The sequence below is a fragment of the Salmo salar genome, chromosome 04 (assembly GCF_965601325.2).
Source record: "Salmo salar chromosome 04, fSalSal1, whole genome shotgun sequence".
NCBI lineage: Eukaryota > Metazoa > Chordata > Actinopteri > Salmoniformes > Salmonidae > Salmo > Salmo salar.
The window spans coordinates 70,406,268-70,422,977 of record NC_138294.1 but is presented as its reverse complement, the minus strand read 5'-3'; the positions used below and the strand labels follow the sequence as shown (position 1 = coordinate 70,422,977).

The following is a 16,710-nucleotide window of genomic DNA, read 5'->3' as shown; positions in this document are numbered from 1 at the left end:
AGTATGTGCCCTCGGAATGGTATTCCCATCTGTAGGGTTCATAAAGATTGATGTGTACAAACAACCTTTGTCATTTTTACTGATGTCGAGGTCCAAAAATGAATTATGCTTGCTGTACTCCATAGTTAGTTTGATGTTAGGGTTAATGTTGTTAAGGTATTGGTGGAAGGAAACAAGTTAATCTTCTGAGCCACACCAGAAGAGCAAATACCATCAATATAGCGTCCCCACCATATAATCAGGTCAAATAACTGTAGTATCCCAAATTAAGTAATTTTCCAATTTACCTAAGTACAAACCAGCGTAGGAAGGGCTGTAGCAAGTTCCCATGGCACACCCTTTGGCTTGTTTAAAAATACAGTCCTGAAAGACAAAATGTTATTATTAAGAGTTCATTCAGTCAGTGAGACAATTAATTCTGTGGGAGGCATCTCAGTCTCAGGCTGGGTACTCAAGAAATGGAGCATAGCTGCCAATCCTTGTTCATGTTCACTGGTGGTGTATAGAGACTCCACACCCATGGTGACTAAAAAGGAAGCTGTACCTATATTGTTAAATTCCTTAATTTTGTTCAACAGATCTGTGGTGTCTTGAAGATAGGCTGGGAGTGAAGGCAGAAAATATTTAATAAAGTAATCAATGTACTTGGAGATGGGTTCTGTCAGACTTTCGTTACCACTAATGACTGGTCTGCCTGGGGGGTTTTCAAGATTCTTGTGGACTTTTGGAAGAAAATAAAAAAGAAGCCACACACAGACTGCCATTGAAAAGACATTTGAACTCATTGGCTGAAATGTAGCCACTCTCCTTAGATTCTGTGAGGATCCCTTTCAATTCAGTTTTTAGGTCCTCTGTAGGGTTGAAGATAAGAGATTGGTAGAATTCATCATTGTCTAACTGACGGTCACATATTTGTCTTTACTCCACACTACTGTATCGCCACCTTTGTCTGCTTTTTAACCACAATCCATCCATTTTTGGCCAATGATTCAGCTGCAGCTCTTTGACTTAGAAAGGTTACATTGTGTTTGGTTAGAGTCAATTTTACCCTTAAACAGATTCTCCACATCAAAATTCACCTTCTTGGCCAATGTATTTAGTGTGGCATTCTGGACAATGGGACAAAAGGTGGACTTGGGCTTACAGTGTTTTTGAGGGCACAGAAACTGCCTGACCTGAAACACTGGTGTCTGTAGTTAGAGAGATGTTTTGCTTGTACCAGGCCTTCAGATGTAGATTCCTGTAGAAACTAAATCGGTCAGTCTTTGTACTGAATTCATTAGTCGAGTATGTGGGGAAAAAGGACAGTCCTTTAGATAAGTTCCTCTGTCCAGTGTCTGTGTTCTTTTGCCCCTCTTAATATTTTCTTTTTATTTGCCAGTCTGAGATATGGCTTTTTCATTGCAACTCTGCCTAGAAGGCCAGCATCCCGGAGACGCCTCTTCACTATTGACGTTGAGACTGGTGTTTTGGGGGAAGTATTTAATGAAGCTGCCAGTTGAGGACTTGTACTTGTCCTCTTGCTCAGTTGTGCACCGGGGCCTCCCACTCCTCTTTCTATTCTGGTTAGAGACAGTTTGCACCGTTCTGTGAAGGGAGTAGTTCACAGCGTTGTACGAGATCTTCAGTTTCTTGGCAATTTATTGCATGGAATAGCCTTCATTTCTCAGAACAAGAATAGACTGATGAGTTTCAGAAGACAGTTCTTTGTTTCTGGCCATTTTGAGCCTGTAATCAAACCCACAAATGCTGATGCTCCAGACACTCAACAAGTCTAAAGAAGGTCAGTTTTATTGCTTCTTTAATAAGAACAACAGTTTTCAGCTGTGCTAACATAATTGCAAAATGGTTTTCTAATGATCAATTAGCCTTTTAAATGATACACTTGGATTAGCTAAGACAATGTGCCATTGGAACACAGGAGTGATGGTTGCTGATAATGGCCCTCTGTACGCCTATTTAGATATTCCATGAAAAATCTTTATGATCAATTTGATGCTATTTTAATGGGCAAAAAAATGTGCTTTTCTTTCAAAAACAAGGATATTTCTAAGTGACCCCAAACTTTTGAACAGTAGTATATATATTATAGATAGATTATATACTATATACTGTATAATACACTGTATATACTGTATATATTTCCTTTTTATGTTTATTTTTTGCTGCCTCTTGGGCCCCCCACGGGCCTGGGCACAGGGGCTTTAGCCTCCGTAAGCCACTGCATTAAGCTGGCCCTGGCTGCATTGTCTTTCATGTATTTCCTAGTTAATGTACAGAACATGGGAGTTTATCTCTTACATAATATGTAGGCCTAGGCTGTGCAATATGCAATCATGTGTACCAATGTACCACGGTTCTATTTGGGATTATAAACTGGGTCGTTTGAGCCCTGAATGCAGATTGGCTGAAAGCCATGGGTTCTCAGACCATATACCATGGGTATGACAAAACAAATTACTTTTTACTGTTTTAATTAAGTTGGTAACCAGATTATAATAGCAATAAGGCACCTATGGAGTTTGTGGTATAGGCTATATATGACCAATATACCATAGCTAATGGCTGTATCCAGGCACTCAACATTGCGTTGAGAGCAAGAACAGCCATTAGCCGTGGCATATTGGCCATATACCACATCTCCTCGGGCATTAATGCTTAAATAGAACTGCTGCACCGGTAGTGCGCGTGGAATTCCGAGAGGGTGTTGCTAATGAGCACAGGTGTCGCTCGTTGAGGTGGCAGGGCAGAGCTTTCTCATGATGACAACTGGTTTATCCAAATATTCCAAAGGCAAAAGGGAAAGTTGACGGAAGACTTTTTTTTGTAGGCTTGGGCACTTGCCGAAGTAGTTCACTGGAATAATTCCTCGCGCCCGATGCTGAACGCCAAACGCGAGTCTGTGTCACGTCAACTGCCGCTGAGGTTACATTGCCTACTGTAAACGCGCTACCCCTTGTCTTTTCTCTGGCGGAAGGAAGCAAATTGAAAGACTTCACCACATTACCCAAAGTGAAATTGCGCACAGATAACGGGGAGACCGTATACATTACGACTGGAAACAGCGATTGTGGGGTGACCGAAGGCGCATACTGAACTATGGAGACGTATACTAAGCGGAAATGTGGCACCTTGCTGTCACTTGCATTTCTCTTGTATTTTCCAGGTAAGACAATGGTCATTTTGAGTTTGAATTAACGCATTTTTTCCCCTTAAGTGGTAGTTGATTTTCAATAGCTTATTGTGGATATTTTAAGGTGTTTGTAACCAACCAAATATTGTCGCGTTAACAACACCGACAACAGAAACAATTTTCTTGGTGCCTCTGAATGACAGGAACCTACAAGACCTAATAGCTAGTAATACTAACATGAATCATTGAATTATGGAGAAGTGGACGATTAATGTTCACCAATTTAACATTCTGATTTAAATCTGAAACACCGGTTTGTTTTCCATGGGATTTGAAACAAGTGTGTTATGCATAGTTCTGCTGGCTGAGGCAGGGAAAAATAATTCCTTTATTAGATGGACAGACACTGCCTGAACAGCAAAGTGTTGTTTCGTCACTGTCTAGCATTCTAACATCAACAGTCTTGGTCATACTAGTGAGATTACTCTTACAATTTAACCACGTTTTAAATAAAACCTTAAAACATAAATAAGATAATGGTGCTAGGATTGCAAAATTCCAGTAACTTTACCCACATTCTCAGGTTTTCCAGATATCCTGGTTGAAAGAACTGGAATAAAGAGGGAATAACAGGAAATCCAGCAATCCTCCAATCAGGTTTTCTAGAAGTCCTTGTAATTTTGGGAAAGTTTACTGGAATTTTGCAACCCTAATTATGGTACTAATTCTGTGTTTATTGATCATGTAAAAAAAAAGGCTGCCATTTGTCTATGGTTTTAGAATTGGACACACTATTCAAAATATTGTACACTTTAACTAACCAACAATTTTAAATCGGTAATGTTTTTGTCAAATATTTATCCTTCCTTCAGTTTATACCCTTTTGTTTCCAAAACAATCACATGTGCTGATGCAGGCAATCTCACCCTTAGCTTATTTCACCTTAACAAGGTGAGGCATTGCCAATAGTATTTCAAATAGTAAGGAGTATTACAAGGACTCATTCCTTGACACATGGTTAATGCAATCTATCCTCACACTCGTGTCTTGAGTATGAAGTGCAGAAAAAAACTGCTAGGTAGCTGAACAATAACCTGTCGGACTTACTGCTATTATAATACATATTTCTCAACATGAGTTTTCGGCCTTTACTTCAGCTGTTTGACTCTACAGCAGGTGTGTCCCCAGAGGGCCAAATTATGGGAGGAAATGGTTGTGAATAGCATCCTGCTAATAGGAAGATAGCTCATTCTCTGGGCAAGCTACAGATTGTTACACAAGCTAATGTGATAACACCATGTTCTTGTATACATTACTTGGAGTTACAGGTTAGGTACTGTTTGGTGTAGCACAGATAATGTTCGACCAACCTTGAAGGGTAATGTCGTATTCATCATCTCCAGCACCACCCCAACAACATAAGTGAAAATTGTGAGTCTATGTTTTGTAGTAAAGTGTTTCCAATGACTACATTGTTGTGCATTGTGATTTTAACCAATTATGAGTAGGCATTGCCTACTAATTGGTTGATGTCATTGGAAACACTACTTTTATCTGTTTTATTGCAGAACATAGAAATGTGCTATTTTCACATGATGTTGGGGTGGTGCTGGAAAGATGAATATGAAGTTGAACATTTTAGAAATGTCCCTTTTTAACTTGGCTATACATCTTCATTCTCGATTCGGCCAAACATGCATCTTCTAAAATGTCTGTGTCCAGTTGCAGGTGGTTCGTTTTGAATTTAGAAAATGCTCCGTTACTAAAATAAATTCTCCATGTAGTAATCCAGCAATGTGTACGCCGCCATCTTGTCTATTTCAAATCTTCTCTCGTTGACCGAGACGGGTGAGTGTCATCATGACATGCAGCACCACCTGTCTCAATCAATGAGAGATTCTCCATTTAAAATATGGCGGCACAAACATTGTTGGACACGTACATTTTAGAAGATGCATGTGTGGGCGACTTGGTTGGTCGAAAATTCTGTGCTACACCAAACGGTACTTAAACTGTAACTCCCAGTACTGGATACCAAAACTCTGTGGTAAAATCACATTATCTGGTGTAACAATCTGTAGCCATCTCCTGGCATGCCTTCATCCCTATGGCTATGTTTCATAATTAGTCATGTAAGGAATTTAATTGTGTTCTTGATAACATGTGGTGGTGTTTTCTTTTGCCTTTTCAATGAAATGATTGAGTAATGGGTAATGTAAATTAGTTTTGTGTATGAAGTTGGGAAAACTAGTGTCTTGGAACTGAAGTCTGGAGTTAAAGTAGGCTACATTAGACTAATGAGTATTGTTAGTACACTGCTGCACTGTGTGTGTGTGTGTGTGTCATCCCATTAAAATACTATCAAGCCAGGCGCCAGCATTGTTGTTTTCATGGCAGCTTCTTGCGCAGTTGGTCATTTAGAATCTAGGTTTGTTTAATTTGGGACTTTAGCATGCTCTCTGTTCTTTCAACACAGCAGGACATGTTGCCATGTCAGGCACTATAAGACATACAGTAATCATATTTCATAGGACCATCACATTGTGTTAGTTACATTGTCCCGAGATCCCTAAATCAATTAGGATTGTCAAGTCAGATCCTAGTCATTTTGGTTTAGCTCATTTGAATTCCATTAGTCTCAGTTCAATTGGTTGACTATATAATTATGTTGTAATTGTTTAAATGACCTTGTGGTGTTTCCAGTACTTTACAAAATCTCATTCCAAAAATAAATGAGTTTCATTTTTCACCCACAACTTGATGTCCCTGGACTTGTTTTTGCTAATTACTGAAGTGGGTAAGGTGGGTCAAAGGAAAGCTGTACCAGTATTGTTACACTTGAAAGCTTTTTGCTCTTTCAGTCTGATCGCAAGAGGTGGTTCAGGGTTATCTGGATAATTTGGATCAGTAATGTATATGGAGAATATACGGTTGAAGTTGGCAGTTTACATAAACTTATGTCGGAATCGTTAACTCATTTTTTCAACCGTTCCACATATTTCTTGTTAACAACTATAGTTTTGGCAAGTTGGTTAGGACATCTACTTTGTTAACGACACAAGTAATTTTTCCAACAATTGTTTACAGGCAGATTAATTCACTGTATCACAATTCCAGTGGGTCAGAAGTTTACATACACTAAGTTGACTGTGCCTTTAAACAGCTTGGAAAATTCCAGAAAATGATGTCATGGCTTTAGAAGCTTCTGAAAGGCTAATTGACATCATTTGAGTCAATTGGAGGTGTACCTGTGGATGTATTTCAAGGCCCATCTTCAAACTCAGTGCCTCTTTGCTTGACATAATTGGAAAATCAAAAGAAATCAGCCAAGACTTCAGAAAAAGATTGTAGACCTCCACAAGTCTTGTTCATCCTTGGGAGCAATTTCCAAACGCCTGAAGGTACCACGTTCATCTGTACAAACAATAGTACGCAAGTATAAACACCATGGAACCACGCAGCCGTCATACCGCTCAGGAAGGAGACGCGTTCTGTCTCCTAGAGATAAATGTACTTTGTTGCGAAAAGTGCAAATCAATCCCAGAACAACAGCAAAGGACCTTGTGAAGATGCTGGAGGAAACAGATACAAAATTATCTATATCCACAGTAAAACGAGTCCTATAGCGACATAACCTGAAAGGCTGCTCAGCAAGGAAGAAGCCACTGCTCCAAAACCACCATTTAAAATAGCCATACTACGGTTTGCAACGGCACATGGGGACAAAGATCGTACTTTTGGAGAAATGTCCTCTGGTCTGATGAAACAAAAATAGAACTGTTTGGCCATAATGACCATCATTATGTTTGGAGGGAAAAGGGGGATGCTTGCAAGCCGAAGAACACCATCCCAACCGTGAAGCGCGTGGGTGGCAGAATCATGTTGTGGGGGTGCTTTGCTGTAGGAGGGACTGGTGCACTTCACAAAATAGATTAAAATGATGTGGATATATTGAAGCAACATCTCAAGACATCAGTCTGGAAGCTAAAGCTTGGTTGCAAATGGGTCTTCCAAATGGATAATGATCCCAAGCATACTTCTAAAGTTGTGGCAAAATGGCTTAAGGATGACAGTCATGGTATTGGAGGGGCCATTACAAAGCCCTGATCTCAATCCCGTAGAAAATTTGTGGGCAGAACTGAAAAAGCGTGTGCGAGCAAGGAAGCCAAGAAACCTGACTCAGTTACACCAGCTCTGTCAGGAGGAATGGGCCAAAATTCACCCAACTTATTGTGGGAAGCTTGTGGAAGACTATCAGAAACGTTTGACCCAAGTTAAACATTTTAAAGGCAATGCTCCCAAATACTAATTGAGTGTATGTAAACTTCTAACCCACTGGGAATGTAATAAAAGCTGAAATATCATTCTCTCTACTATTGACATTTCACATTCTTAAAATAGTGGTGATCCTAACTGACCTAAGACAGGGAATTTTTACTAGGATTAAATGTCAGGAATTGTGAAACGGAGTTAAAATGTATTTGGCTAAGGTGTATGTAAACTTCTGACTTCAACTGCACTTATTGAATAATTAGACCTAATTTTAATGACCTTTTTACTTATATTTTATGAACAATAAATAATTTCAATTCAAAATGCTATACTTGTTAGACGATGTGATAGGGAGATGGAACAAGCAACACGCTGGTTGATGACACAATACAGTCCTAACTTATAAACTGACAGTGCACAAGCAAATGTTAATATTACCCAGCTCGACGATAATGACTATCCTCATTAATGTTCTGCCAGAACGATTTATCACTCCCCTGTTTCTAGAGACATTGATTGACATTATGTGCAATGAAGTTGCACATGTTCTGTGTGTGACATTGTAGACCATGTGTCGAAACGGAGAACAGATTTTGGGGTGTGTGAACACCCGATAAGACCAAATTACAGGTCCCTTATGGAACCTGTTGTTCACAACCATGGTGTATGGAGCCCACTTTATCCGAGAGCCAAGCCAATCTCTGTGCAATTAATCTTCCATTCCAAACACCATCCCTGGGAAGAGAGGATCTTAATTTGTTTTCCAGGTGTTCTCCACAAAGGACTGACATATTTAACAAGATCATCCCATTGAGCTTGATGATTGGAGACTCGTCCCTGAAGACGCAATTCCCAGTTCACCTACTTCAGTGCCTTTAAAAAAAATGGTAATAATGATCAAAGTTCTCTGAGCAAAAAACAAAGTTTACATTTTTGTTTTTTGAGGGGTTGTGGGGGGGACAGACATAAGAATGTAAACACCAGGAAATCTGCTCCAAGTGATTTTAATTGTAATTTGTTCTACAGTATTCTCACACATAATAGAGATGTGATCGTATATAAATGTAAGCAAGGTTTAAAATGATTGTTTTAGTCAAACATATCTGCTTGGTCTTCTTGCGGTCAATTTGCAGTCTACTTATTATTTGTAATTGTTCCCCTGTCAATCCCCACATCCCAAAAGACCACTGAGGGGAGGACTCTGGAATGCAATCGATCAAAGTTGTAACTTTGCCTTATCTCTAATTGCTTATTTCTTAAAATAATATGGACTGAAGGCTTGCCAAAGGCCCTGTGTTTAGAGCCTGAATTACAGGCCCAATTTGAAGTCGCTGGTCCCTTGTGTGGGACTCGAGCAACTGGTATGCTTTTAATTTGTCACAGGGGATTGCGGATTTATCTGGACTATTATTACAGATGTAATGACTAAGAACAACAACCTGTGGCACTTGTTCTCACAAGGTGAAATGAGGGTTGTCTAATTTCGAGTCCAAGAGAACCGTGGTCAGTTGTGATCCTGTGTATTGCCTCTCGCATATACAGTGAGCTCTAAAAGTATTGGGGTAGTGACACTTTTTTTAAATTTTTTAATATTTTTTTTTGCTCTGTACTCCAGCACTTTGGGTTTGAAATGATACAATGACTGAGGATGAAGTGCAGACTGTCAGCTTTAGTTTGAGGGTATTTTCATACGTATCAGATGAACCATTTAGATATTACAGCACTTTTTTTGTACATATTTTGTGTCCAATAGAAACTAAGTCAATGTATTCTTTATTTTTGTAACTTTTTAAAATTCTAAATAAGAATATAATATATTTCTAATCATTTCTAAATGAATGTGGATACTGCCATGATTATTGATAGTTCTGAATGAGTGATTGCGAAAGTTAAGACTCCCATCATACCCCCTCCCAAAAAAATGCTAACCTCTCCTGTTATTGCAATGGTGAGCTGTTGGCATGTATTGGGGGTATGATATTTGTGCATCAAACTTTCTCAGTCAATTGGATTATGAAATGTTATAGCCTACAATGAATGCATTTTCTTTTTCTCCCAGTGCGGGAGGAAGAGGGGGAGTGAGTGGCTCGCTCATCACAGCAGCAGGCCCCAGCAAAACAGGATCAGTGCAGATACTTTTAATTATGAGGATAATGCGCATTATTGTTTGAACAAATCATGGTTTTAGTCTCTCCCCAAACATGTGACAGTTTGCGTGAGGTGACTATGTAGAATGTGCAGCTTTCTGATGCAACCAATTAAAAATGTAACTCTCACAGCCAAGTCAAAGGATTTACAAAATATGCCTACATGGTCGCAGTCTGGAGCCCTGCTATAGTGATCTCTGATCCACAGAGGGAGCGAATATGGGGGGAGGGGGCAACCTTTTCGAATGAATCTCAGCCCAACTAGTGGCTTCTACCACACAGGCCATCCCCCGGACGACTGTCTCAGACAGACGTCACTTTCCTGCTGCTCTGCTCTACGACTCCCGGCATGCACTGTCCCACGAAGTACGGCAGACTCCACGCCGGCCAGGGGTCATGAGAAAAGCAGTGGGCGACTTTCCCAAGTCCCAACACTGAGCCTGGCCTATGGCTTCCCTTAAAGACACACCCACTCTCCCCTCTTTCTTGCTACCTCCCACTCTCCCTTTGCCCATTCTTCTCCATCTTCTTTTATGGAAAAGGAAATGGACTGAGCCAGCACTACCGATGGGCAGAGGAGGGCTATGCTTACAATAGCTTTCACATTACTGCCCCCATTAGTGAGTGATTCATGACTGCTGTGTTAATCTTTCCTGAGAAAAATGTTATTGTATATTGCTTGCATATAGAGGACTGAGTGTTATTTTGAGTCTCCAGCAAAGTTTTTATGGCTAACAATTAATTTGTTCCTCGGTATGGCATTGTATATCCTTCTGAAGACACCAAACAAATGCCGGGAGATATTTATAGATGGGCTATACTGGTTTTGAAAGGGCTCTTCTGACTCCTAATGAAATGTCTTAAAATTACATGTCAAAGCCACAGAATAATTTTGGTCAGTGACAATTTGGTTACTAATGACTATTTACACACCTTCAAGCTTATCGGATGACATGACAGGCTGTCGAGCTGCTTTGTTATCAACTCTCAGTTTACGTATCCCGACAGGCTGCTGATGTCAAGCCTCTCCCATATCGATCTGCCTTTTAGGAAGCATTACAGGAAGTGCGGCATAAGAACTAATAGGTCATCAACTGAGATGACACAGACAGATGTTGTCATGCATCAGATTCCAGCTGCGACATTATATTCTCCTGACACGCTGTCACTCGTCCTTAAAAACGCTGAGGGACTGAGTGGGGTGGGGGAAGGGAGAGGGAGCGAGAACATTATGAAATCCCTCTTAAATGCACAGTAGGCCTACATGGAGTTACTGGTGTGTGTGAGCATGATTGATTATGATTTAGTATTAATAATACTGACAGTTGTCTACCTCAGATGTTATTTAAACTACACTGCTCAAAAAAATAAAGGGAACACTTAAACCACAATGTAACTCCAAGTCAATCACACTTCTGTGAAATCAAACTGTCCACTTAGGAAGTAACACTGATTGACAAATGTCACATGCTGTTGTGCAAATAGAATAGACAACAGGTGGAAATTATAGGCAATTAGCAAGACACCCCCAATAAAGGAGTGGTTCTGCAGGTGGTGACCACAGACCACTTCTCAGTTCCTATGCTTCCTGGCTGATGTTTTGGTCACTTTTGAATGCTGGCGGTGCTTTCACTCTAGTGGTAGCATGAGACGGAGTCTACAACCCACACAAGTGGCTCAGGTAGTGCAGCTCATCCAGGATGGCACATCAATGCGAGCTGTGGCAAGGTTTGCTGTGTCTGTCAGCGTAGTGTCCAGAGCATGGAGGCGCTACCAGGAGACAGGCCAGTACATCAGGAGGCCGTAGGAGGGCAACAACCCAGCAGCAGGACCGCTACCTCCGCCTTTGTGCAAGGAGGAGCAGGAGAAGCACTGCCAGAGCCCTGCAAAATGACCTCCAGCAGGCCACAAATGTGCATGTGTCTGCTCAAACGATCAGAAACAGACTCTATGAGGGGCCGACGTCCACAGGTGGGGATTGTGCTTACAGCCCAACACCGTGCAGGACGTTTGGCATTTGCCAGAGAACACCAAGATTGGCAAATTCGCCACTGGTGCCCTGTGCTCTTCACAGATGAAAGCAGGTTCACACTGAGCACGTGACAGACGTGACAGAGTCTGGAGACGCCGTGGAGAACGTTCTGCTGCCTGCAACATCCTCCAGCATGACCGGTTTGGCGGTGGGTCAGTCATGGTGTGGGGTGGCATTTCTTTGGGGGGCCGCACAGCCCTCCATGTGCTCGCCAGAGGTAGCCTGACTGCCATTAGGTACCGAGATGAGATCCTCAGACCCCTTGTTAGACTATATGCTGGTGCGGTTGGCCCTGGGTTCCTCCTAATGCAAGACAATGCTAGACCTCATGTGGCTGGAGTGTGTCAGCAGTTCCTGCAAGAGGAAGGCATTGATGCTATGGACTGGCCCGCCCGTTCCCCAGACCTGAATCCAATTGAGCACATATGGGACATCATGTCTCGCTCCATCCACCAACGCCAAGTTGCACCACAGACTGTCCAGGAGTTGGCGGATGCTTTAGTCCAGGTCTGGGAGGAGATCCCTCAGGAGACCATCCACCACCTCATCAGGAGCATGCCCAGGCGTTGTAGGGAGGTCATACAGGCACGTGAAGGCCACACACACTACTGAACCTCATTTTGACTTGTTTTAAGGACATTACATCAAAGTTGGATCAGCCTGTAGTGTGGTTTTCCACTTTAATTTTGAGTGTGACTCCAAATCCAGACCTCCATGGGTTGATAAATTGGATTTCCATTGATTATTTTTGTGTGATTTTGTTGTCAGCACATTCAACTATATAAAGAAAAAAGTATTTAATAAGATTATTTCATTCATTCAGATCTAGGATGTTATTTTAGTGTTCCCTTTATTTTTTTGAGCAGTGTAGTTTATGGACTCACAACTACTGTGATAATTGAACTCTGGAGTCTGGTCTTTATTTCAAGTGCGCTATCCCCCTCTGTAGACTGTCTATTCTGTCAAATGAGCTGGGTTTTCGGTTCACTACAACCCGCTGTAACTTGTTTTGTGCACACTCACCTAATCACTATAATAACGGGTTATCTGGATACTTGGGTAGCTACTATTGAACAGAATCCCGGTCTTTTGTTGGGTCTGACATTTCTCCTCCCCAAACTATGTAAATTGCTTTGAGATACTGGAAAAGTGTTATATACATCTAATTGATTAACCATTATGATAGAGCAGTTGATATCAAATGGTGATCATCGTATATTGTCATGTGCAAGCTAAGTTTTTGTGGTTTGTCCCTTTTTTTTTTTTACAATGACGAAAGCCATTAACCTGGTGTTTAAAATAATAGTTGTAGTGTCATCTTGACCTCTGCGTAGGTTCCCCCCCCCAAGCTGAATCCCCTACACCCCTTACAAACATGCGTTGTTTTGATGAATGAAGGACGGATACCAGTGTTAATCTTATCCCTTGTCCCCTATTTGTCATTCTGGTTGGGACAGGTGATATAGCTAGGAATCTGAGTCGATTTAATAGGAATTGGATAAATGTGCCTTATGCCTGGATTTCCTTTATGGGCAAAACCCCACTGTCTCCCCTCTGCTATAAAATGACTAATGTCCTCTGAAATCCTCTGCAAATCAAGGCCCAGGCTCCATCAGCCAATCCTCCTACTGCAGCATACAGGAAATGTCAGAGAACAATATGCAAATGAATGCTAGAACATGCCAATATGATCTCACTAGCTGGTGCTTGGCTCTGTCCACATCCATGCTTGTTCTGCCCACTATGATTAATTTGCGCCTATTGGAAACGACAGGCTGTCTATATTGGGTTAGTTATAAAAATGTTTGACCTCTCTGAAAGCCCCAGCTAGCTAGACCAGAGCCTTACAGGCAGGAGGGAATAGCATTGCAATAGTTCTGGTGAATCTCTCTCTTAAACAACAAATATAAATTCAGCAAAAATCTTGGAAATTGTTGTTTTTCATTAGGCCCTAATCTATGGATTTCACATGACTGGGAATACAGATACCGTTTAAAAAAAATAAATGGGTAGGGGCGTGGATCAGAAAATCAGTGAGTGTCTGGTGTGACCACCATTTGCCTCATGCAGCGTGACACCTCTCCTTCGCATAGAGTTGAGCAGGCTGTTGATTGGAATGTTGTCCCACTCCTCAATGGCTGTGCGAAGTTGCTGGATATTGGCGGGAACTGGAACACACTGTCGTACACGTCGATCTAGAGAATCCAAAACATGCTGAATGGGCGACATGTCTGAGTATGCAGGCCATGGAAGGACTGGGACATTTTCAGCTTCCAGGAATTGTGTACAGATCCTTGCGACATGGGGCCGTGCATTATCATGCTGAAACATAAATTGATAGCGGTGTATGAATGGCACAACCATGAGCCTCAGGATCTAGTTACGGTATCTCTGCATTAAAATGCAATTGTGTTCGTTGTCCGTAGCTTATGCCTGCCCATACCTTAACCATGTGGCACTCTGTTCACATCGGTAAACTGCTCGCCCACACAACCTCATACACGTGCTCTACGGTTGTGAAGCCGCTTGGACATACTGCCAAATTCTCTAAAATGAGGCAGTTTAAGGTAGAGAAATGAACATCCAATTATCTGGCAAAAGCTCTGGTGGACAATTGTACGCTGCCTCAATTTTAAGACATCTGTGGCATTATGTTGACACAACTTCACATTTTGTGGCCTTTTATTGTCCCCGGCACAAGGTGCACCTGTGTAATGGTCATGCTGTTTAATCAGCTTCTTGATATGCCACACCTGTCAAAGGGATGGATTATCTTGGCAAAAAAAGGAAATGCTCACTAGCAGAGATGTAAACAAATTAGTGCACAAACTTTTGTACGTATAGAACATTTCTAGGATCTTTTTTTATTTCAGCTCATGAAACATGGGACCAGCACTTCACATGTTGCATTTTTTGAGAGGGAGGTGGTTGTGTGTGCACTCCAGCTTTTGCAACAGCACTGTAGCAGCCACAATATCCACACTATTAAGTGAAGCCCTTCCCAGGGCGGAGTGGATGCTGCATTTTCCTAGTGAGGTGGAGTAGGTCATCAAGCGGCACTGGGTAAAGCGGGCTAGGAGCTGCTCCAAGGGTCACGTCGCTGTGCTCCACACCCGTCATACACCTTCAACCCCTCTGCCTCCCATACATTTGTATACCACGCACATTCCTCAGTCCAGCACCTCCATAGTCAGTAGCATCTTGCATATCTTTCACACCTGTCACAGGTTGCCCCTCTGCCTGCTCAGCAGAACTTTACCCCAGGGGGGACAGGTCAGCCTCCCTCCTCTCCATCCCCAGAGGGCTGGAGCTCAAGCGTCTCATCAGCACATCTTAGGTCAGCCATGAGGTTAAAACAAGTACACCTCAATACACTGAAAACAAGCTGGGAAAGTTGTGTGTGGGTGTTATATAGATCCATAGGCAAGCCTTTACTTTGTGGCTTTAACCTTTTTTTTTTTTATTATTTGCTCTTACCTTCCCTCCAGTCCTCTCAGCCTTTCCATGGTGCTGTGTAATTATAGGATTTGTGGTTTTTGGTCACACAACAGTCCTCTGGAGCCATAGTGTGTGTGGGGCTCGGAGGTGCAGCTTTCTCACTTTAACCTGTAATTGTTGTTTATGTAAGGCATCATCAGTGTGCTGTACACACATTGTATAATGTGCTCCTTGTGCAGAAAAGTATGAAAGATATCTCCATTTCACCATTTCTATCAATCTCAATCTGTCATTGTTGTCTGAGAATTGTCATAATTAAATCATACTCCTTAATTCTACAGAGAAGTGACTGCAGCCTTGAGATAAAACATGGAATGCTAATCAAATTAGGAACCTCGAGTGTATTGGTGGTTTCCCTTAAAATTCTCACTAAAATAGTATTGTACAAATGTAATTTCCTTGACCCTTGCCAAAGGAAGTGCTTGATAAGCTGTTTTTGGAACCAGAAGTCACTTTCTGTCATCACTTGTAGTAGAGACAATAGCCCACCAGAATTAAATGGCCATTAAAGGCATTGATTTGAGGACTATTTGCCTCTGGGGTTGACTTTTCCATCGTTGTCGCCAACTGTTTAGTCAACGTTGCTGTGGCCCCTTTCAGTTTTGAATGGCCATGTTGGCTTCAGTAGCTTCCCTTGCTGTATTAGGAAGTGATGAAAAATAAATGTCTAAACTAAATGCAAACTATGCTATACCTTTGTAAGACGCTGCATTAGCATAAAGCAGTGATTCCCAAACCTCTCTTTGAACGCTTCCTCCTCCCCTATATCTTTCTCTGCCTTTTTGGTTTGTCCCCTTCTGCTAGCGATTGAGGAATTTCCCCTCATTTTGGTGGTTTCTTGCTTTTGATGTATGCATCTACAGTAGCCTACAAAGGCACAGCACCGTACCACACAGAGAGCCTCCATAATCTCTCTGGATGTCTTTTGAAGAGGTAGAAGTTTAAACTGAATGCTAAACAGGATCTATTAGGATTGTCTGGAGGCAGTCTAGTGTGACTTCAATGTTTTACTGGCAAGTGGAAGGAAAATATGTAAATGCTACTGTTAACCAACCTCAGTACAAATAATACATTTCCCTGAGGGGGAACTAGCCACCTTGAGCATGGGGATTCAAAAATATGCATAAGATCTGTAGGTAAATGGGTGTGCTCTGCTCTGTAGGTTTAGACAGCCACAAATGGGGCTTATAACGTGTACATTACAAATGCTTTGTACTGAGACAAACGGTTTATGCAAAGACAGTGTGATGGTCGAACATTTGTTGGTCTCAACGTGGTCATTGACGTTTTGAAACTTCATTAGTGACTGTTCATTACAGCGATTGATTTCTCAGGGAGTTACAATCCATGGGAGTCATGTCCATTAACCTAGTCATTAAGCTCAGTTAGCTAGGTTAGTGGGCCACTTGGTTTAGATCTTGTTTGGGTTTCCACACCAACTCTTTGCCCTGAAATATATCCATGACACAGTAATTGACCTGGTCTCAGCCTCTACCCAGGACAGACTTGTCGTGACCCGTGATGCTGCATAATTGCACTCATTTTGAGATGAGGCTTGACAGAAAGCAGTAATACTTGAATCCCCAGAAGATTGTTTGGTTTTGACTGTTATCCTGAACTGGGAAGGA

General features: G+C 41.7%; 1 protein-coding gene across 1 annotated transcript in view; it reads left to right on the top strand.

Annotated features, from left to right (window-relative positions):
* The first annotated feature begins 2,708 nt into the window (after positions 1–2,708).
* Positions 2,709–16,710, top strand: part of LOC106603670 (endothelial cell-selective adhesion molecule) — a 61,422-nt gene continuing 47,420 nt past the window's right edge. The window contains exon 1 of the mRNA XM_014197628.3: positions 2,709–3,166. Within this exon, the coding sequence (XP_014053103.3) occupies positions 3,100–3,166 (67 nt within the window). The 5' untranslated portion in view covers positions 2,709–3,099. The remainder of the gene's footprint in view (positions 3,167–16,710) is intronic.